We start from the raw sequence: 23,842 nt of genomic DNA on the forward strand, positions 1-23,842 counted from the left end.
AATGTAGTTTTATTTGTGTGTGTTTTGTTATTAACAGGGTAATAGTGTAATAATTAAATTACCTTTTTTATTTGTATTTATATACTACAATTAGTTTCTATTGGTCTTTGTTACTTCTTTTTGATATTTATGCATCTTATGTTTGTATATATTTATATAGTTTTAAATGTTATGATTATCTATTTGTGTTGTTCCATATGTCTTAATAAAAATTACAGTTAGTACAGAATTGTGGGGTTTTGTTGGGGGGGGGGGGGGGGGGTTCGCCCAGCGAGCCATACAGTGCCTTGTGGAAGTATTCACCCCCTTGGCATTTTTCCTAATTTGTTGCCTTACAACCTGGAATTTAAATAGATTTTGGGGGGTTTGTGTAATTTAATTTACACAACATGCCTACCACTTTGAAGAAATAAGACAAAAAAACTGAAAACTTGACCGTGCATAACTATTCACCCCACCAAACTCAATACTTTGTAGAGCCATCTTTTGCAGCAATTACAGCTGCAAGTATCTTGGGGTATGTCTCTATAAGCTTGGCACATCTAGCCACTGGGATTTTTGCCCATTCTTCAAGGCAAAACTGCTCCAGCTCCTTCAAGTTGGATGGGTTCCTGCTGGTGTACAGCATTATTTAAGTCATACCACAGATTCTCAATTGGAATGAGGTCTGGACTTTGACTAGGCCATTCCAAGACATTTAAATGTTTCCCCTTAAACCATTCGAGTGCATTATGCTTAGGGTCATTGTCCTGCTGGAAGGTGAACCTCTGTCCCAGTCTCAAATCTGTGGAAGACTGAAACAGGTTTCCCTTAAGAATTTTCCAGTATTTAGCGCCATCCATCATTCCTTTCAATTCTGCCCAGTTTCCCAGTCCCTGCTGATGATGAGAGGTGTTGGGTTTGTGCCAAAAAGCTACATTTTAGTCTCATCTGACCAGAGTACCTTCCTCCATATGTTTGGGGAGTCTCCCACATGCCTTTTGGCGAACACCAAACATGTTTGCTTATTATTTTCTTTAAGCATTGGCTTTTTTCTGGCCACTCTTGTGTAAAGCCCAGCTCTGATGAGTGTACGGCTTAAAGTGGTCCTATGGACAGATACTCCAATCTCCGCTGTGGAGCTTTGCAGCTCCTTCAGGGTTATCTTTGGTCTCTTTGTTGCCTCTCTGATTAATGCCCTCCTTGCCTGGTCCGTGAGTTTTGGTGGGCGGCCTTCTCTTGGCAGGTTTGTTGTGGTGCCATTTTCTTTCAATGTTTTAATAATGGATTTAATGGTGCTCCGTGGGATGTTCAAAGTTTTGGATATTTTTTTATAACTGATCTGTATTTCTCCACAACTTTGTCCCTTACCTGTTTGGAGAGCTCCTTGGTCTTCATGGTGCCACTTGCTTGGTGGTACCCCTTGTTTAGTGGTGTTGCAGACTCTGGGACCTTTCAGAACCTGTGTATATATACTGAGATCATGTGACAGATCATATGACACTTAGATTGCACACGGGTGGACTTTATTTAATTAATTATATGACTTTTGAAGGTAATTTGTTGCACCAGATCTTATTTAGGGGCTTCATAGCAAAGGGGGTGAATACATATACACACACCACATTTACGTTTTTTTTGTTTGTATAATTCTTTGAAATATGTGATTTTATTTAATTTCACTTCACCAATTTGGATTATTTTGTGTATGTCCATTACATGAAATCCAAATAAAAATAAATTTCAATTACAGGTTGTAATGCAACAAAATTGGAAAAACGCCAAGAGGGGTGAATACTTCTGCAAGGCATTGTACAAGCTAGAACCGCCGCTGCACGACCCCCACCCCACACCACGCTGCACGACACGACGCAGCACGATCCCACACCACGCTGCACGACCCCACACCACGCTGCACGACCCCACCCCACACCCCACACCACGCTGCACGACCCCACCCCACACCACGCTGCACGACCCCACCCCACACCACTTTGCACGACCCCACCCCACACCACGCTGCACGACACCACGCTGCACGACCCCACCCCACACCATGCTGCACGACCCCACACCACGCTGCACGACCCCACACCACGCTGCACGACCCCACACCACACCGCGCTGCACGACCCCACCCCACACCACGCTGCACAACCCCACCCCACATCACGCTGCACAACCCCACCCCACATCACGCTGCACGACCCCACCCCACACCACGCTGCACGACCCCACCCCACACCACGCTGCACGACCCCACCCCACATCACGCTGCACGACCCCACACCACGCTGCACGACCCCACCCCACACCACGCTGCACGACCCCACCCCACACCAAATCTAATGACAAAACTTTAAAATGTAAATTTGTACATTAACAAATAACCTTGAATTCCTTGCATTAAAATATTTTATCAAAATGAAAAGCATTGAATACATTTAGTCAAATAAAAGTGGCAACCCCTACTGCAGTTACCTAGGATTGTGACCCGACTTTGAATTACACAGATCTAGATGATTGAGGAGGCTGGTGATGACCATCCCTTCTTTCTGGGTCAAGGAGACTTGCAACTGAAAAAAGATTGTTTTGCAGAGCAGTGCAGTAAGCTGTCATATTCTCCTGGAACAACATTTTATATAGAGTGTAGAGTAGAGTACAGTAGAGTGGAGTACAGTACAGTACAATAGAGTACAGTAGAGTGCAGTAGAGTACAGGACAGTGGCGTACTATAGAGGGTACAGTACAGTACAGTACATTAGAGTACAGTAGAGTACATTACAGTACAATAGAGTACAGTAGAGTACAGTACACTAGAGTACAGTAGAGTACAGTAGAGTATGGTAGAGTACAGTATAGTATGGTAGAGTACAGTACAGAACAGTACAGTGCAGTAGAGTAGGGTAGAGTAAAATAGAGTAGAGTAGAGTGCAGTAGAGTACAGTACAGTAGAGTACAGTGCAGTAGAGTAGGGTAGAGTAAAGTAAAGTAGAGTAGAGTGCAGTAGAGCACAGTACAGTAGAGTACAGTATAGTAGTGTACAGTACAGTAGAGTAGAGTAGAGTACTCTGGAGCAGGTATTCCCAAACTGGGGTATCCTCAAAGCCGCAGGGCTACATCAAATAATAATTAATATGATTCACATTTAAATAACAACACAATGTCAAATACAGGTAGCCTAGTCAAATAATTAACATCCAATCACATTAACTGCTCCTCTCTCGCAGAAATTCCACTAACGGTCCGTATGTAGCCAAACGTAGCTGCTGCTCATGTTGGTATCTGTACTGATGGCGCAAAACCCATGATAGGGAGCAAGGCCCCTGAACTCTTGTGTATTTTCTGCACTATGCAACGATATTGGCAGCGACTATGTAACGCTTTTACAACATACAGCTGGTTATCAAGGGGCAAAGTATTGACAAAAAATAATAATAATTGAGAGACGAGCTTAAAGTTTTCTTTACTGACCGTAATTTTCACTTGTCTGACCGCTTGCATGATGACAAGTTTTTTACAGGACTGGCCTATCTGGGTGATGTTTTTTCCTCACCTGAATGACCTGAATCTAGGATTACAGGGACTCTCTGCAACTATATTCAATGTGCGGACAAAATTGAGGCTATGGGTAGGGTAGCCTAGTGGTTAGAGTGTTGGACTAGTAACTGGAAGGTTGTAAGTTCAAACCCCCGAGCTGACAAGGGACAAGGTACAAATCTGTTGTTCTGCCCCTGAACAACCCACTGTTCCTAGGCCATCATTGAAAATAAGAATTTGTTCTTAACTGACTTGCCTGGTTAAATAAAGGTTAAATAAAGGTTAAATAAATAAATAAAAAGAAGTTGGAGCTCCTCTCTGTCTGCATTAACAAGGACAACACACAGGTTTTTCCATCATTGTATGATTTTTTGTGTGCAAATGAACTCAACCTTACCGCCAATGTAAAATGTGACATAGCGAAGCTCCTGAGTGAGTTGGGTGCCCAATTACTCAGGTACTTTCCCGAAACGGATGAGACAAACAACTGGATTCATTATCCCTTTCATGCCCTGCCTCCAGTTCACTTACCGATATCTGAACAGGAGAGCCTCATCGGAATTGCAATAAGCTTTTCTGTGAAAATTGAATTGCCATATTTCTGGATTGAGCTGAGCTCAGAGTATCCTGCCTTGGCAAAGTTAAGCCACTGATGCCCTTTGCAACCACGTACCTATGTGAGAGTGGACTCTCGGCTCTCACTGGCATGAAAACTAAATACAGGCACAGGCTGTGATTTAAGACTGAGACTGAGACTGATTTAAGACTGAGACTCTCTCCAATACAACCCAACATTGCAGTTATGTCACACCCTTCTCATTAACCTGTGGTAAGTTATTCACAGTTTTCGATTAACAAATAAGGTTCTATATGTAAGATGGTTAAATAAAGAGCTAAATGATTGATTAGTATTATTATTTGTGCCCTTGTCCTATAATAGCTCTTTGTTACTTCCCACTTGCCAGTTGTGACAACAACTCACACTGATTCTTATGTTTAATAAATGTATTGCACAGTGTACTGTATGTGTGGCAGGCTAACAATGATGGCAAAAAAACAACATTTGAGAGTGCGCTGTCCCTGGTGCTAGATGGGGTACGCAGCTGGAGGTTGAATGTTTGAATGTTACGGGACTATAAAAAGTTTGGGAACCACTGCTCTAGAGTACAATAGATTACAGTACAGTAGAGTGCAGTAGATTAGAGTACAATACAGTAGAGTAGAGTGTAGAGTAGAGTACAGTACAGTATAGTTGAGTACATTAGAGTAGAATACAATACAGTATAGTAGAGTACAGTACAGTTGAGTAGAGTACAGTACAGTACAATAGAGTACAGTTCAGTAGAGTAGATTAAAGTACAGTACAATAGAGTACAGGAGAGTAGCGTACAATACAGTACAGTACTGTAGAGTACTGTAGAGTAGAGTATAGTAAAGTACAGTAGAGTAGACTAAAGTAGAGCACAGTAGAGTATAGAAGAGTACAGTACAGTAGAGTATCCATTTTTTTGCACACTACATGTGTGTGTGGTCCCTCGAGGAGACAAGGGACCAGGGCTTTTTCCTTGAATGCTGACATTAGATTTGTCATTGTCTTTGATTTGGGTATATAGGGTTCCTTCCATCTATGTAAAGGTTAGACAATACAACAATTCTGTGTCCCACATCAAAGTGATTTGGCCTCGTCGAGTGTGTTTTGTTCCTACTATGGTTTGTGTGATGACTTCTATGTGCTGACGTCAGAGCAGCAAGTTCTTGGCACATAGTGTGTGTGTAGTGCTGTGAAACAGATGGCTATATGCTGGTGATGTTGCCATGCTGGAGAAGGGAGGAGGACATTCATTCAATTGTTTCATTTTTGTATCATTAGCATATTCCCCTGGCAAGACTGCAAGGAGTGTCATTCGAAGTATAAACAGATGTGAGATCTTAATTGGATCACTCTTTGGTTGCTAAGAATTTAGGAAATGAAAACTTGAGTTTTTAAAAGGCTCCTAAAGTTTGTAATTTCCACTTTGAAATTTCAGACTTGATTTTCCCTAACAAAAATCTATCATACCCTACAACAATGTCCATTAGTTATAATCCACATAATAATTCACATTTCCTATTGCTGCAGGATTATTTTACTGCTGTAGCAACTGGCTCAAATTAAGATCCTGCATCTGTATGATACTGATTCAGCTGTCCTGGCCCCTATAGTGATGGCTGGGCATAGTAAGGTGGTGGAAGTCTTTGAGCAAGAAGCTGTGATGATGTTACTGTGATGTTTTTGTGTCCTGGAGCGCACGCTCATCTCTCCTCCCTAAGCTATGGCATGAGTGCACGCAACACAGAGACTATATTCATTAACTTTACTTCTGATACTCTCTGCAGTATTCTTTGTTTGGGACACAGTTTTCCTAGACAGAGAATCTCATAGTTTATATTGGTCCTGTCTTGCTGACCACTTTTGAGGCCCTTGCCACTTGGCAAGCACTTTACTTGTCCCAGAAGATAAGAGTAGTAACACCCAGACTTCAGTTCTCTTTCTCTTGCGGTTTTGTCACACCATAGCTTCAGCTTTTGTTGTGACGCTTGAAGATGCTGTCTTGCCACATCCCTCAGACTCTACGACGTCTGTCTCTTCGATGTAGGCAAACAAAAACCCTTTTGTCTCGGTCCCTGACAGATTTATGTAAAACCGTTCCAAACGTATTTTTTAGGATGCCATTGAAACGCTCTAAACGCTCTAAATAGAGTAGTCCTAACAGTGATGTTACTACAAAGCTACTGTGTCTCTCTCTACAGTGATGGCTGGGCAGACAGAGATGAGGTGGTTGAGGGCTATGAACAGGAGGCTGTGGGCGGGATCACTGTGAAGCTGCAGTCGGAGGAGGTGACGTCTTTTGATGATTACTTCCTGAAGCTCCGCCTCCACACCAACACCAGGAACCCGTGGTTCCCTGAGTTTTGGCAGTACAGGTTCCAGTGCCGCATCCCAGGGCACCCGCTGGAGAACATGAACTACATGAAAAACTGCTCAGGTAGATATGATAGAGTATAATAATGGTTTCTTCAGAAGGGTTTGATGACTTACATTGTAAACTAACATGGTATACTTGATGTTGTCTCAACTAATAACTGCATTAAGATGTTTAGATTTGATATCATTTTGGTATTTTTGTTTCAAAAGTCTAGAAGCTTCATGAAACTCGAACGATATATATTTATTCTATTATGAGTAGTTTAGGGTGAACGTTTCTGTGCATCTACTGGACCCATACAATAATACTATGTTGTTTTTTTGTTTTTTTTCTGAAACATTCTCCTGGCCAACCAAAGATGATCTAGGTAAATTGAATTATCATGGCACATTTGATCTCACAATTATAATTTTTTATAATCAAGATGAATTTGATTAGCTAAAGCTATATTGATCACTTGAAACAATGCTCAGAAAGCATGTTTTCAAAATGTTTTTGTTGTTGTCGCGCTCTTATATTCCTTTTGAGCTAGCTGTACGTTTACTTTTTTTTAACCCAAGCTTGTCGAGTCGGGGACAACAGCTTAGCAAATCTAGTCATGAGTTCTGTAGAAATGACTTCTTTTTGTTGACAAAAACAATGTATCGAAGGTAGACATATATATACACTGCATGCAACAGTGTAGAAAAACATTTTTGAATATTTAGTATGGATTTACAATATCTCTTTTACATGTCCTGTTCCCTTGGTCAATCTGCTGTTGATATTTTTTCCCAATCTATATCCATCTTGTTTTGACAAGAAAGACTCCTCTTTACACCTCATTTCACAAATCAAGCCCTACGTTTCTCTACTTCCTATGTATGAGAGGGATAATGATCATGTGTGATAATCAGAGACAGAGTTATAGTTTGCTGTTGAGTCACATCTATTGTTTTTTTGCATAGAGCTCCAAGATGGTGAGTGTGTATTTTATCTGAATGATCTCGTAAAGCACGTCACTCTGGCAATATACATAGAGGTCCACTGATATTGTGATTTATCAAGAGACAACTCTAGGATTTGTTTGATGGGAAGTCATTGCCCTTTGTGGTTTAGATGGTTTTTCCTAGGCTGCATGGAGACGAAATCAGAGTCATAGCAACCCTGAAATTCAACCCTACCGATGTATATCTGTTGACCTCTACTATATAAGGCTATTGGGGTGGTTTTATGCATTGCAGTGAGATCACAACAACTGGTTTTGAGATTGCTGTATAAAACATAGCCCAATAACATTTGAAAGCATTCGATGAGATGCCAGCTGGCTGGTCTGCCTTGTAGAACCACATGCTGCATGATCCTATATGGACCTCGGCCCAATACGTTAAGACACGTGGTGTTAGAATGGATGCCAGTGTGTGCATACAGTACACACACTTAAGTAGTAGGTCTCATGACATTACAAGATTTATCAGTAGGATGAGATGAGGACAAAGAAAGATGTTCAATTGTTCAGTTGGTAGAGCATGAGGCTTGTAACGCCAAGATAGGAGGGTCGTTTCCCGGGACAACCCATACGTTAAATGTATGCATGCATGACCGTCAGTTGCTTTGGATAAAAGCGTCTGTTAAATGGCATATATTGTTATTGCTATTATCTTATATTAAACAAAACATGGTCAACAGCTGATATACTTAAAGAGTGAAATAGTAGTGATTATCTGTATGCATGTCTACTTTATCAAGAGTGAAAAGTTAGTGAAGTAAGTAAGGGTCAAACTCAAGGACTCATTCTAAGTGGGGCACCACCAGGTACACCTTGTCTGAATATAACTCTCACTCTGCCTGCCACTATCCACTACAACCCTATCCAATCTATCGTTGGTGTATTTGTTAATACTTGTATCACTCAGTGAGCTGATTGATTTTTAAAAAAAGAACACAAGCACGACTACAAACAAACACATCTGAAAACCCGAGCAATCACTGCATAACTGTTGGATTTACAAATTGAAATGAACACAATTGTTTATTTGATGCTTAATGTTGATCACTTTCTGTACCAGAGACTGTTATTAACATTGAGATATTGTAGCATAAGATCACCAACGGTATGTGCTACTTTATACTGCTTCTAGCTTGCTAAATGCTTGTTAATCTATTAGGGTGGCCCTGGACATATTATATATCGTTCTATTCAAATAGTGTACCTTTTGTAAATCATCAAAATGTTACCCTGCAGTCTCCATCTTTTAACATATGGCATAATACGATGTAATTCACGAGCCCTGTATGTCTGGCAAACGAAGGATACAAAAGGATCGAGGGAGGAAGGAATACATTAGAATTTTAGATTTTCTTCCTCTGTCAATTAATCATAATATCCCCATTATTTATACCTAATGGGCAACTTCCAAATACAAAACTTTTGGTGGCTCCATGGTAACAGGAATGCTTTGATGCTATTATATAATGCCTGCCCTTTGATGCCCTAACCACAGAACAGCACAGAACAGAACAGCACAGCACAGAACAGAACAGAACAGCACAGAACAGCACAGAACAGAACAGCACAGCACAGAACAGAACAGCACAGCACAGAACAGAACACCACAGAACAGCACAGCACAGAACAGCACAGCACAGAACAGAACACCACAGAACAGCACAGAACAGCACAGCACAGAACAGCACAGCACAGAACAGAACAGCACAGCACAGAACAGAACACCACAGAACAGCACAGCACAGAACAGCACAGCACAGAACAGCACAGCACAGAACAGCACAGAACAGCACAGCATAGAACAGAACAGCACAGCACAGAACAGCACAGCATAGAACAGAACAGAACAGCATAGAACAGCACAGAACAGCACAGCATAGAACAGAACAGCACAGCACAGAACAGCACAGCATAGAACAGAACAGAACAGCACAGCACAGAACAGCACAGCATAGAACAGAACAGAGCAGCGCAGAGCAGCGCAACACAAAAGAGAACAGAACAAAAGAGAAGAGAACTAAAGAGAACTAAAGAGAAGAGAACTAAAGAGAACAAAAGAGAACAGAACAAAAGAGAAGAGAACTAAAGAGAACTAAAGAGAACAGTGTGTCCTTCTGATGCCTAAAATGATCCAAAGTTAATCTGGATCCAAATAAACAAATAGGCCCAAGAATAACAATAAGCATGTGTCTTTGGACACCCTATCATTATTTTGCAATATGTCAGTCAGTATTATGCTGCCAAAAATGTGATAATAGAAAAATATGATTGTTTATTTCATATTCAGCTATGAATATCTATGGAACTTTGTATTGCATAGCATTGTAGCATTATATAATTGTTGTATAATGGTTGCAGCACTGAAACATGTAGCACTTTCTTTCTTTACATTACAGGAAAACAATCCATCCCTAATCTTAATTTCATGTTTTAATTACAGGTTACGAAAGTCTGGAGGACAACTATGTCCAGGACAGTAAGATGGGGTTCGTCATCAACGCTATCTACGCCATGGCTCAGGGTCTGCATGACATGCACAGCCACCTCTGTCCCGGCCATGTGGGACTGTGTGAGGCCATGGACCCCATCGATGGAAGCCAGCTGTTGGAGTTCCTCCTGAGGACCTCCTTCACTGGGGTGTCTGGAGAAGACGTGTGGTTTGATGAGAATGGGGACACGCCTGGCAGGTAGGTGTAGCCCAGGTGATTTGGAGTCACATTCTCGTGATGAAATAGCACTGCCGTAAGACAAAAAACCAGGGTGCCCCCGGCTTAAGATGGGAGTTCCTCTTGATCTAATGGTTAAGAAGTTGGTGCCATGAGCGAGATGACGGCGCTAGAACTCGACCAGTACAGCAACTCTTTGTATTCAACACAAATCCCCTGACTGTGAGAATACCGTTGCAGATGATTAGAAAGATGTTCCCAGAAGCTCATTATGGATCAATCATACTGAAACATATCAAATACATGTATGTACTTGTCAACTTTGAAAGAAAAGAAGCGCCTTCATATATATATTTATCCCAAAGTCATTTTAGGGAGATAAAACAACATCTCATGGCACAATAGGGACTGTGAAATGACACACACACACACACACACACACACACACACACACACACACACACACACACACACACACACACACACACACACACACACACACACACACACACACACACACACACTCTAACACACACTCTACACATTTATTCTTCTTTAATTGTATTGTTTGTATATCGTTGACCTTGAGGTTTGTGTGACTGCCCTTGTCTATCTGTGTTTTGTTACATGTCATGTTATATGTTCTTTGTGTGGACCCCAGGAAGAACAGCTGCTGCTTTGGAAAAAGCTGATGGGAATCCGAATAAACCAATAAACCAAAGTCCCCTGACCATTAACATGATTTAATCTGTTGCATTCCCTTTCACAACGAAAATAAGTCTATGTAGACTTGAATCAAATGCAAGTTTCAGATTTCATATGTGCTAAGCTATTTCATATGTGCTAAGCTTTGTCAACAACGATCTTCATCAAATCAACTTTTCCTCCCCTGTTAGGTATGAAATAATGAACCTCCAGTATGTGGAGCCTGGTGCATTCGACTACATCAACGTGGGTTCGTGGCACGAGGGTCAGCTCAGCATCGATGACTACATGATGCAGATAAACCGCAGTGACATGGTCCGCTCCGTCTGCAGTGTGCCCTGCTCCAAGGGAGAGATCAAGGTGCGGGTCAATAGCACACGCACGCACGCGCACGCACGCACGCACACACACACACGCTGATGCTACTGAACCGTATTATTCATTTATCCATTGACTTTCATTAACACTAGGACGCCAACTGGCATTTGATTTTGTAATTCAAATCAATCTGCCTTTGTGAAAGCTTGTGTTAGCCCAACTAACACATCAGCAATCTGCAATAACCTTTCAGTTTGCAGATCTGTAAGGTGTAAGAAATATGGTTGACACTCCACCACTACCTTGATTATACTTATACAGGCCCTGCAAATGAAGGGCCATTGGGAAGGGGTAGGGACTAGGGAGTGAACTGGGAGGGACTAGGGAGTGAAGTGGGAGGGACTAGGGAGTGAACTGGTGGGGACTAGGGAGTGAACTGGGAGTGGCTGTATGAGTTAATGGAGTAAGTAGAGGGGCTACACTAACAGTGTTATCTCATCCTGTCTGTAGGTGTTTTTAATGATCTAATACATACAATCACTCAATGTGTTTGATGGATACAGGTGATCAGGAAGGGAGAGGTGAGCTGTTGCTGGATCTGTACGCCCTGTAAAGACAACGAGATCGTCCAGGATGAGTTCACCTGCAGGACCTGCGAGCTGGGCTGGTGGCCGGACCCCGAACTGGAAGGTACAGCCATTCCCTCTTCCATATCTACAGAATTGTGACTAAATGGGAAAAACGAAAGGGTACAGAACAGTGCCATCATGCTGTTGTTTTTATTAGGAGGGTATGCTGTTTGGTTTCAGCTTTTCTTGTCTTTGTAGAGGTGCCTTCAGCAACATATACCCAGCTAAGGAGGGCCAAAATACACCTGGTTACAGTACATCAGAGGATTCTATGACATATATTATCTTCTACCATTGTATTTATCTTGTGTATTATTACCTGAAATTATAGTAGGCCTACAGCGTATTGGCTATTTGCAGTATTTAGATGGAGTTCCTTGCTCACGGGTTTCGCTCTGCCTTTCTGTTCAGCTGTATAATAGCATAATATTTTCGAGATCAGAGCAGATATCTTATTCACAGGGGAAGCTCCATTCCCCCAGGGGTATTACGCCCTTATTTTGACGTTCAGTTCCCTAAAACCTTCACAGGACAACACTTCATTTCAGCACAACAGAGTTTATTCATCCATAATGGTTAGTAGCAGCACTATATCACCCACCTGTCCTATAGTGCTGTCCTATTTTCAAAGGTGTCCCCATGGCGCCAGAGCACCATTAATCATGTTCAACGTGTTGCAGGTAGCCCTACTTCTCTCTTGCTGCTGCTGCTGACCCGTTCTGCTTTCAAACGGCTTTCAAGCCCTTCAGACGAGCTCCTTTAAATTTATTCACATTTCTTACTTTTACGCCATAGACATTAGACATGAAACGACAACACTATCCCCAAAAATAATTGTCAACAACTTTGTGAAAAGAAATGTTTTGTTTAGATAGCAATTATTTGAACTATCATAACACAAACTACTTAATGACCTTATGTGATTATTTTGTGTTTGCAGTTTGATGTCGATATAAAATTGGTAAAATGTTTGGCATCAGTTAGGTTTGTCTGTGAACGGATACCGTTGTGATGTTGGATGCTTGGACTGGTGATACGTTGCAGTGATTTAATGAGTCCTGCTACAGTCCTGTCCTTTCCCCTTCCCTCCCATGGTTATGCTCTGTACTCCAGCCTGTCTCTTCCTCCCCTCCCCATGGCTAGCTGTGCTGTGCACTAGCCCTCCCTAAGTAGAGAAAAGGGGTTTATTTATAGTTGAGCTGAAAACCTACTTTAATTCTTGGTGTGTTTTCAGACTGGAGACAGCGGTCACACAGGCTTTCTGGTGGTTGATTTGGTGAAAGTAAAATTCTATAGGCTACCCATGTTTAATTAATATTATTCTGGGCAGTATTCTGGGCAACATGGGCAGCATTCATTCTGGGCAACATGGGCAGCATTCATTCGGGGCAACATGGGCAGCACTCATTCTGTTCAACATGGGCAGCATTCATTCTGGGTCAACATGGGCAGCATTCATTCTGGGCAACATGGGCAGCATTCATTCTGGGCAACATGGGCAGCATTCATTCTGGGAAACATGGGCAGCATTCATTCAGGGCAACTGGGCAGCATTCATTCTGGGCAACATGGGCAGTATTCATTCTGGGCAGCATTCATTCTGGGCAGCTGGGCAGCATTCTAATTTCGACCCACTATTGGTTTCTCACCTTTGTGATTTTGGGTCATTTTCCTAATATTGAATTATTAAGAAGTGTCAGGTAAGACATACTATGAAAGATATTGGACTAGGACCTAGGTTAAATCAACCAATCAACCCATCAACGAATCAACCCATTAGCCTATTACATTAGAGCCTTTTTCCTTTGTTTCTAGTGAAACATCTTCAGCGCAAGGTCTCACACATTTTCTCTTTATCTGTGTCTTCTCCCCAGGTTGTGAGCCCATCACCTTGCGGTACCTGGAGTGGGGGAACCCGGAGTCCATCGTCCAGGTGGTGTTTGCCTGCCTGGGCATCCTAGTCACCTCCTTCGTCACTTTCATCTTCGTCCTGTTCCGAGACACGCCCGTGGTCAAGTCCTCCAGCCGTGAGCTCTGCTACATCATCCTGGCCGGCATCTTCCTGGGCTACATCTGCCCCTTTACCCTGATCGCCCGGCCCACCGTGGTCTCCTGCTATCTGCAGCGCCTCCTAGTGGGCCTCTCGGCCGCCATGTGCTACTCAGCGTTAGTCACCAAGACCAACCGCATCGCACGTATCCTGGCAGGCAGCAAGAAGAAGATCTGTACCAGGAAGCCGCGTTTTATGAGCGCCTGGGCCCAGGTGATTATATAGACTTATTCCTTAGTCTCTTTTTTTGTATTAATCTGTTTGGTTTTGATTTTGGATGCGTTCGAAATGACACCACATTCCATAAACAGTGCACTACTTTTGACCAAGGCCTTCTCAGGGCTCTAGGGCATGCTCAGGGCTCTAGGGCATGCTCAGGGCTCTAGGGCCTTCTCAGGGCTCTGGTGAATTCTCATGGCTCTAGGGCATGCTCAGGGCTCTAGGGCCTTCTCAGGGCTCTAGGGCCTTCTCAGGGCTCTAGGGCCTTCTCAGGGCTCTAGGACATGCTCAGGGCTCTAGGGCCTTCTCAGGGCTCTGGTGAATTCTCATGGCTATAGGGCCTTCTCAGGGCTCTAGGACATGCTCAGGGCTCTAGGGCCTTCTCAGGGCTCTAGGGCATGCTCAGGGCTCTAGGTCATGCTCAGGGCTCTAGGGCCTTCTCAGGGCTCTGGTGCATGCTCAGGGCTCTAGGGCCTTCTCAGGGCACTAGGGCATGCTCTGGGCTCTAGGGCCTTCTCAGGGCTCTAGGGCCTTCTCAGGGCTCTAGTGCATGCTCAGGGCTCTAGGGCATGCTCAGGGCTCTAGGGCCTTCTCAGGGCTCTGGTCAAAAGTAGAGTACTACAAGGAATATAATGTTATTTCAGACGCATCATTTTTTTTGTCTGTGATCTTGAAAAACAGCATATAAAACCTGTCTTCTTCTTATTTTGTATAATCAGCTGGTGATCGCTGGCCTCCTAGTCAGTGTCCAGCTTACCCTGGAGGTTACTCTGATCATCCTGGAGCCGCCCATGCCCGTCAAGTCCTACCCCAGCATCAGGGAGGTGTACCTCATCTGCAACACCAGTACACTGGGCATGGTGGCGCCCCTGGGCTACAACGGCCTGCTCATCCTGAGCTGCACCTACTACGCCTTCAAGACGCGCAACGTCCCGGCCAACTTCAACGAGGCCAAGTACATCGCCTTCACCATGTACACCACCTGTATCATCTGGCTGGCGTTTGTCCCCATCTACTTCGGCTCCAACTATAAGATCATCACCACGTCGTTCTCCGTGAGCCTGAGCGTCACCGTGGCGTTGGGCTGTATGTTCTCGCCCAAGATGTACATCATCCTCGCCAAGCCGGAGCGTAACGTGCGCAGCGCTTTCACCACCTCGGATGCCGTGCGCATGCACGTGGGCGACGGCACTTGCCGGAGCAACAGCCTGCTCAACATGTTCAAACGGAAGAAGAACTCTGAGAAGTAGGTTGATGTAATCCTGGGTCCGTATTCACAAAGAGTATCAGAGTAGGAGTGTTGATTTAGGATCAGTTTAGCCTTTTAGATCATAATGAATAGGATTACACGGACAGGTGGGACCTGATCCTAGATCAGAATTCGTACTCTGAGACGCTTTGAGAGTACAGACCTTTCTCCTGAGGTACCACTGGGATGCTGATTTTGTCTTACAGTAATTAACTCTCAGATTCTTTGTCCCACATGGCACCCTATACCCTATGTAGGTTAGTTCTCTACTTTTGACCAGGCCCCAAAGGTATTTCACTATGTAAGGAATATGGTGCCATTTGGGACACAGAGAGAGTATATTATGCCAGATCCAGGTCAAATGTTCAATTAAAAAACACCTTAACATTAAATCTGTTGCTGAATATAATGAAAACCAGCATACCCATGAGTACTATCAGGATACACTGTACCACAGCATTATGATTTATAGTACATTGGAAATACATGAATCTGAATAGATAAATAAAGATATACAGTCCTCAGTAAGGTATAGTTCAACCCAAAACGTCACCATCAACATAGAATTGATCTGATTTTAACGTTCATTTAAAAAAATATGTATTTTTACATGAACCAGAAATGCTGTTGTTGTCTTCACTTTTCTGAGTTCCTGTGAAAGAGCTAACAGCCATCTTTATTCTGTTTATAGTTCTAATGGAAAGTCTGTGTCATGGTCTGAACCAGGTGCAAGACATCATCCTCCAAAAGGGGAGCACAATTGGCACAGACTGTCTGTGCACGTGAAGAGACAGGAAGCAGGATGCTCCAATCAGATGGCTGTCATCAGACCCTTAACTAACACCTACCATAACACAGGCAGCAGCATGGCCATGGAGTTCTCTGACCTCAGCACCAAAACTCTATACAACGTAGCCGAGGAGGACGAGTGCGACCTAGTCAGATACAACCCTCCCCTTAGTCCCCACATGATGGCCCACGGGCAGATAATGCCCTCCATCGGTGGGCCGATGAAAGAGGTGGATGAGGTGGTTGAATATTATCCCCCTGTTGAGCACATTCCCCTGCCACAGAGCAGAGTGATCCCCCAACAGAGGGTCATCACGGACCACCTACTGTTACAGTACAACAGTGATTTCATCATCCCTGAGCTCAATGATATGGACATGATCAGTCTGCCCGGCCCTGGCCCTATGGCTGGTGGGGGCGGTGGTGGTTTTGGGGGCCGGTCTGGGAGCAGTCATGGCAGGCCTGTGTACCACCAGGCTCATCTCATCCAGCAGCATGCAATCCTGCCCCTGCAACTAGAACTTGGCCCCTTTGATGACGAGGAACCCACCTCCACCCTAGAGATAGAAGAGGAGGAGATTGAGGAGGAGGAGGAGATTGAGGAGGAGGAGGTAGAGGTGGAGGAGGAACAGTTTGGCCTCCTCCATGGATACATGTACGACAACGGCCTGATTCACGAAGAAGAAGAGGACGACATTGTTCAGATCAAATCAGCCATGGAGGATTCTATGGCCCTGATGCCTCCCTCCCCGTTCCGTGATACAGCGAGCATGGGGAGCCCTTTCCACAACACCTCACCCGTGTCCGAGTCCATATTGTGCACCCCTCCGAACTACGCCTCTGTCATTTTGAAGGACTATAAAGAAAGCTCCTCAACTCTGTAAACGAGTACTGTAGATATAGTAGAATAATATAAAGCCATTTTGTAGCTGTTGACTTGTAGCATATTGTTTGTGTTCCATTTAATGACCAGTAAGAAATGGCAACAATGTCTTGAATAAGTTATTGAGTGGCTGACTGGACAATATTGGTTGACTCATGAAATCTATGAGTGAAAGTGTTTGTGTTTACATGGACAAAAGTGAGCAAAAACACTGAAGGCACACTTTTAAAAAGGTATTTTTGTTGTATATTAAATATCATGGAGAAAAGACTGAAAGATTTAATCATCGCAAAATGCATTTCCATGTTTATGCAAGAGATGAAAAGCATCGAACTTGCTCTCGGCTTTGTGCTTATTAGGAAAACAAAAAGATAAGATAGTCCTACCTATTGAAGTCATTTAAGTAGAAGTTATTCAGGGTACAATACAGTGTACATTTCAGCATCATCAGGTATTACAATAATGATTGTGTTTGTTGCTTGTTTTCATAAAGGCAAACTTCCACCGCTTGAAATTAGATGGTTTATCAATTATAATGCTACCAGACTATCCCACCTGTAGTTCACACAAATATGTGTATAAATGATATATGCGCTGTGTAGGCCTGTGTTTACCAATAGAACAATAACCTGTAAATGGCAAATATTCTAGATGAATGTGTTTTGTTGTTTTGCTCATATCAAGTGTGTATTTATTTTGAAAAAAGAACAAAAATTATTACCGCCTCTGTTCTCATCAGATAACGTCAGAATGAACTGATGATACTGATTCAATAACTACTGTAAGAATGTAGCAAACAAAACCAGAATGATTTTCAAGTGCCATGTATCCTGTATGCTTCCATTTACACAAGATATATATATTTTTTATGTCGCTCATTTCAATTGCAAGTTTGTATATTTTATAAACAGCCCTCTAAACCCATACTTGCAACAGTTTCTATTTAAGCAATAAGGCCCGAGGGGGTGTGGTATATGGCCAATATACCACGGCTAAGGGCTGTTCTTACACACAACGCAACAGCCCTTAGCTGTGGTATATTGGCCATATACCACAACCCCCTGAGGAGCCTTATTGCTATTATCAACTGGTTACCAACCTAAAGAGTAAAAATAAATGTTTTGTCATACCTGTGGTATACGGTCTGATATATCACAGCTTTCAGCCAATCAGCATTCAGGGCTCAAACCATCCAGTTTAGAATATAATATGATTGCCAAAAATGTAATATAATGTCAATTGAATGTCATTTGATCGTCATTGGTTTTGTGAATGAACTGTATGTAGTATCCATCCTATTTTGGTAACGATTCAGATTAGTTTACTAAAGGCATTACGATGTAAAGTTTATTTAACCATTTGTAAATGTGTTGTTTATTGTGACTGTTGGGTTTGTACAACATTATTCTTATTTTTCACAATTGTTAAGATCTCACTATATATATACAATGTAATAAACAATGGGTATTATCATCAGTAATATGAATAGGCTGTTTGATAGAAATGGCTTCATAGAGTTGAATAGGTTTTCTGTTTAAAACATGTAATTAATATAGCAGTGCAGAACAAAGTCATTGTCCTTTAGATTCTGAAAGATATATGTTTTGTTAGAATAAATAAAATTGAAATAAAAAGCATGTGTACGGAGTCATTCATTCATGACGCCTGTCTGTATTGGTCACATGCAGCAAAAATAAAGTAGAGCCATTCTCTGGTTTATATCACGACATGCACAGAGTATACATTTAAAGTGGTAATTGGCGAGCGAGGAGTTGGAAAAACCAGCTTCGTCTCGCGTTACGTCCACATGCGTTTCAAGGAACGGAGTTAACTTCGCATTGAAAACGACTGAATGGGACGATGAGACCGTGGTGAGACTTTAGCTTTGGGATGTAAAGAAAGCAGGTTTATAGGACACACAGCTGAAATATTATCAACGGATGTTTCCAGTTTTTTTCTCAGTCATAAAACAATTATGCCTAGAAAGAGCAATAAGATTATCGAACCAACTCAATAAAGCCTATTAGAGTGAATACTCAAGAGCACATATATTTCCCTGTGGAGTTGGTTGACAATATGATAATCTTCACAGTTCTGTGTTTCTCTGCTTGGGATAAATGAAATGAAATGTTATTGGTCACATACACATATTTAGCAGATGTTATTGCGGGTGTAGCAAAATGCTTGTGTTCCTGACTCCAACAGTGCAGTAGTGTCTAACAATTCACACAAGTCTAAAAGTAAAATAATGGAATTAACATCTGATAATCATGTGTATGTGACCAATACAATTTGATTTGATTTGTCTGTGTGGGTGGGTCATTTCAGATTGTCAGTGAGCCGAGGAACTTGAAGCTTTTCATGTTCTCTGCTACGGTCCCATCGATGTGGATAGGTGCGTGCTCCCTCTGCTGTCTCCTGACATTGGATCACACTCTGGTGTTGTAGCGTTCTCCTGGTCAGGTTTACTAGGTTATCTCCCCATGGATTGTTGACAAACATTAAGCTTTCTAAGTTGTACAGCCAGATTAATATGTATGTAGGGAACAGCTTTCCAAGTTGTACAGCCAGATTAATATGTATGTAGGGAACAGCTTTCCAAGTTGTACAGCCAGATTAATATGTATGTAGGGAACAGCTTTCCAAGTTGTACAGCCAGATTAATATGTATGTAGGGAACAGCTTTCCAAGTTGTACAGCCAGATTAATATGTATGTAGGGAACAGCTTTCCAAGTTGTACAGCCAGATTAATATGTATGTAGGGAACAGCTTTCCAAGTTGTACAGCCAGATTAATATGTATGTAGGGAACAGCTTTCCAAGTTGTACAGCCAGATTAATATGTATGTAGGGAACAGCTTTCCAAGTTGTACAGCCAGATTAATATGTATGTAGGGAACAGCTTTCCAAGTTGTACAGCCAGATTAATATGTATGTAGGGAACAGCTTTCCAAGTTGTACAGCCAGATTAATATGTATGTAGGGAACAGCTTTCCAAGTTGTACAGCCAGATTAATATGTATGTAGGGAACAGCTTTCCAAGTTGTACAGCCAGATTAATATGTATGTAGGGAACAGCTTTCCAAGTTGTACAGCCAGATTAATATGTATGTAGGGAACAGCTTTCCAAGTTGTACAGCCAGATTAATATGTATGTAGGGAACAGCTTTCCAAGTTGTACAGCCAGATTAATATGTATGTAGGGAACAGCTTTCCAAGTTGTACAGCCAGATTAATATGTATGTAGGGAACAGCTTTCCAAGTTGTACAGCCAGATTAATATGTATGTAGGGAACAGCTTTCCAAGTTGTACAGCCAGATTAATATGTATGTAGGGAACAGCTTTCCAAGTTGTACAGCCAGATTAATATGTATGTAGGGAACAGCTTTCCAAGTTGTACAGCCAGATTAATATGTATGTAGGGAACAGCTTTCCAAGTTGTACAGCCAGATTAATATGTATGTAGGGAACAGCTTTCCAAGTTGTACAGCCAGATTAATATGTATGTAGGGAACAGCTTTCCAAGTTGTACAGCCAGATTAATATGTATGTAGGGAACAGCTTTCCAAGTTGTACAGCCAGATTAATATGTATGTAGGGAACAGCTTTCCAAGTTGTACAGCCAGATTAATATGTATGTAGGGAACAGCTTTCCAAGTTGTACAGCCAGATTAATATGTATGTAGGGAACAGCTTTCCAAGTTGTACAGCCAGATTAATATGTATGTAGGGAACAGCTTTCCAAGTTGTACAGCCAGATTAATATGTATGTAGGGAACAGCTTTCCAAGTTGTACAGCCAGATTAATATGTATGTAGGGAACAGCTTTCCAAGTTGTACAGCCAGATTAATATGTATGTAGGGAACAGCTTTCCAAGTTGTACAGCCAGATTAATATGTATGTAGGGAACAGCTTTCCAAGTTGTACAGCCAGATTAATATGTATGTAGGGAACAGCTTTCCAAGTTGTACAGCCAGATTAATATGTATGTAGGGAACAGCTTTCCAATCAAAGTTAAGAAGGATTTAAGAAAGCAAAGCAGATAACAACCTGTATCGTAGTGTCCCAAAAGACACCCTATTCTCTTGATAGTGCACTGCTTTTCACCAGGTCTATAGGGACACACTGTGTTTTTCTCTACTCCTGAAGGTTAGGAGTGGATTAGGAACATGTCCAGAGTGCACTACAAGGATGCCATGGGGGCGTTCATAGTATTTGACGTGACGAAGATGGAGACATTAGAGACTGCCACACAGTGGAAGCATGACCTAGATAGCAAAGTGAGACCCCTATCCACAGTGGAAGCCCCTATCCTTGCTGTCCAAGTGTGAGCAGAAAGAGGAGAACAAGGAGCTGTCTGCCCTGTCTGACAATTACTGTGAAGAAGAAGGCTTTCTGGGGTGATTTGACACGTCAGCAAAGGTGAGGGAGATATCAGTTATGGAAGGAAGTCACCTGATGTTAATTGTTTAACTTTAACACGGTAACAATGTACTCATAAAGGTTTACGGTGTGTACACATTCACTTTAACGTTCATACTATAGTAGCAGTGCTTTACTGCGGTTTAAAGAAGCTGTGCAAGGCAAACATGTATTGCATTGGCTGTCAGCGCAACAACCATTTGGCCTCACTCTGTTAGTAAAAGCTCACTTCACTCTCATTAAAGGTTTGGGGACTAATGGATTTTGTAATTTAACGAAAAACTGATACAAATCTGATACTGACTCTGACTAAAAGGGGTTACGTTTCAACATTCTTAAGTATATACTCTGCCGGTCAAAAGTTTGGGGTCACTTAGAAATGTCCTTGTTTTTGAAAGAAAAGCCCATTTTTCGTCCATTATAATAACATCAAATTGATCAGAAATACAGTGTAGACATTGTTAATGTTGTAAGTGACTATTGTAGAAGGGTTCTACCTTGAACCAAAAAGGTTCTTCTACCTTTAACCAAAAAGGGTTCTTCAAAGAGTTATCCTATGGGGACAGCTGAAGAACCGTTTTAGGTTCTATATAGTTCCTTTTTTTCTAAGTGTGTACAGTCTCCTGGCTATACAGCACACCACCATGAAAGGGCTTACTGAGACAATAGAAATATAATGAATAATGAATAGAATATTATTATATTTCTATGGCTGTGATACTCACTTTTCACTAGAGGTGTCAAACTCATTCCATGGAGGGCCTAGTGTCTCCTGTTTTTTGCAAAGCTGTCATCGAGAGCCAGACCCGGTCCCCCGGTGCGAACACGGGGGCCTCACTGCAGTGCTGGTCAGCGCTCCTCTTCTGCCATACACTAGTTTGTTTGAATGATTCCTGTACGGCTCTCCAGGTGTCCTTCGAGCGCTGCACCCATTCCTCCACCACAGGAGCTTCGGTCTGGCTCTGATGCCATGGAGCCAGGACCGGCTGGTAGCCCAACACGCACTGGAATGGTGACATGTTAGTAGAGGAGTGGCGGAGGGAATTCTGAGCCACCTCCGCCCATGGGACGTACCTCGCCCATTTACCAGGCTGGTCCCGGCAATACAACTGCAGAAACCTACCCACATCCTGGTTCACTGTCTCCACCTTCCCATTACTCTCGGGGTGAAAACCAGAGGTCAGGCTGATCGAGACCCCCAGCCGTTCCATGAACGCCCTCCAAACTCTGGACGTGAACTGGGGACCACGATCAGAAACGATGTCCTCAGGCACCCCGTAGTGCCGGGAGACGTGTGTAAACAGGGCGTCCGCAGTCTGTAGAGCCATAGGGAGACCGGGCAAAGGGAGGAGACGGCAGGACTTAGACAACCGATCCACAACGACCAGGATCGTGGTGTTCCCCTGAGACGGGGGAAGGTCGGTGAGAAAATTCACCGACAAATGCGACCACGGCCGTTGTGGAACGGGGAGGGGCTGTAACTTCCCTCTAGGCAGGTGTCGAGGAGCCTTGCTCTGAGCGCACACCGAGCAGGAGGAGACATAAAACTTCACATCCTTGACCAAAGTGGGCCACCAGTACCTCTCCCTAAGACTCCGCACTGTCCACTCGATACCAGGATGAGCCGAAGAGGGTAGTGTATGGGCCCATCGAATCAACCGATCACGAACACCAAGTGGCACATACTGAACACCTGCTGGACACTGGGGGGGTGCAGGTTTCAACCGTAACGCCCGCTCGATCTCCGCGTCCACCTCCCATACCACCGGTGCTACCAGACATGAAGCTGGAAGGTTGGGAGTCGGATTGATGGGCCGCTCCTCGGTGTCATATAGGCGGGACAGTGCGTCGGCATTCGTATTAAGGTAGCCTGGCCTATAGGAGATCGTAAAACGAAATTGGGTAAAAAAAACATGGCCCACCTGGCCTGACGCGGATTCAATCTCCGCGCTGCCCGGATATACTCGAGAACTCCCGGTCCCCCACGTCATAGTTCCACTCCGCCGGACCGAGCTTCCTCGAGAAGAAAGCTCAGGGGCGGAGCTTTGGTGGACGCGTCCACCTCCACTATGAACGCCAAAGAGGGGTCCGGATGAGCCAGCACGGGAGCGTCGGCAAACAGCTCCTTCAGGCGACTGAAGGCTCTGCCCGCATCTGCTGACCAGCGCAAGCGCGCCGGCCCCCCTTCAGCAGTGAAGTAATGGGAGCAGCCACCTGAACAAAACCCCGGATAAACCTCCGGATAAACCCTAAAAACCGCTGCACCTCCTTTACCGTGGTCAGAGTCGGCCAATTACGCACGGCTGTAATGCGGTCACACTCCATCACCACCCCAGAGGTGGAAATGCGATAACCCAGGAAGGAAACAGCATGTTTAAAGAACACACATTTCTCAGCCTTGACGTACAAGTCATGATCCAGCAGTCGCCCAAGTACC

The 23,842-nt window shown here is 43.3% G+C and overlaps 1 protein-coding gene across 4 annotated transcripts in view; it reads left to right on the forward strand.

The window, feature by feature from the left end:
- Window positions 1-18,615, forward strand: part of LOC109903232 (metabotropic glutamate receptor 1) — a 34,288-nt gene extending 15,673 nt beyond the window's left edge. For 2 of the 4 annotated variants that reach the window (XM_031787801.1, XM_031787802.1), the window contains exons 4-12: window positions 6,310-6,545; window positions 6,844-6,852; window positions 7,433-7,444; window positions 9,914-10,160; window positions 11,036-11,204; window positions 11,726-11,852; window positions 13,666-14,054; window positions 14,780-15,306; window positions 16,001-18,615. In XM_031787801.1, coding sequence (XP_031643661.1) covers window positions 6,310-6,545; window positions 6,844-6,852; window positions 7,433-7,444; window positions 9,914-10,160; window positions 11,036-11,204; window positions 11,726-11,852; window positions 13,666-14,054; window positions 14,780-15,306; window positions 16,001-16,982 — 2,698 coding nt within the window. In that variant the 3' untranslated portion in view covers window positions 16,983-18,615. The remainder of the gene's footprint in view (window positions 1-6,309; window positions 6,546-6,843; window positions 6,853-7,432; window positions 7,445-9,913; window positions 10,161-11,035; window positions 11,205-11,725; window positions 11,853-13,665; window positions 14,055-14,779; window positions 15,307-16,000) is intronic. The other 2 variants (XM_031787804.1, XM_020499880.2) reach the window with 2 other exon arrangements.
- The last annotated feature ends 5,227 nt before the right edge of the window (window positions 18,616-23,842 follow it).

This window comes from Oncorhynchus kisutch, linkage group LG14 (assembly GCF_002021735.2).
Source record: "Oncorhynchus kisutch isolate 150728-3 linkage group LG14, Okis_V2, whole genome shotgun sequence".
NCBI lineage: Eukaryota > Metazoa > Chordata > Actinopteri > Salmoniformes > Salmonidae > Oncorhynchus > Oncorhynchus kisutch.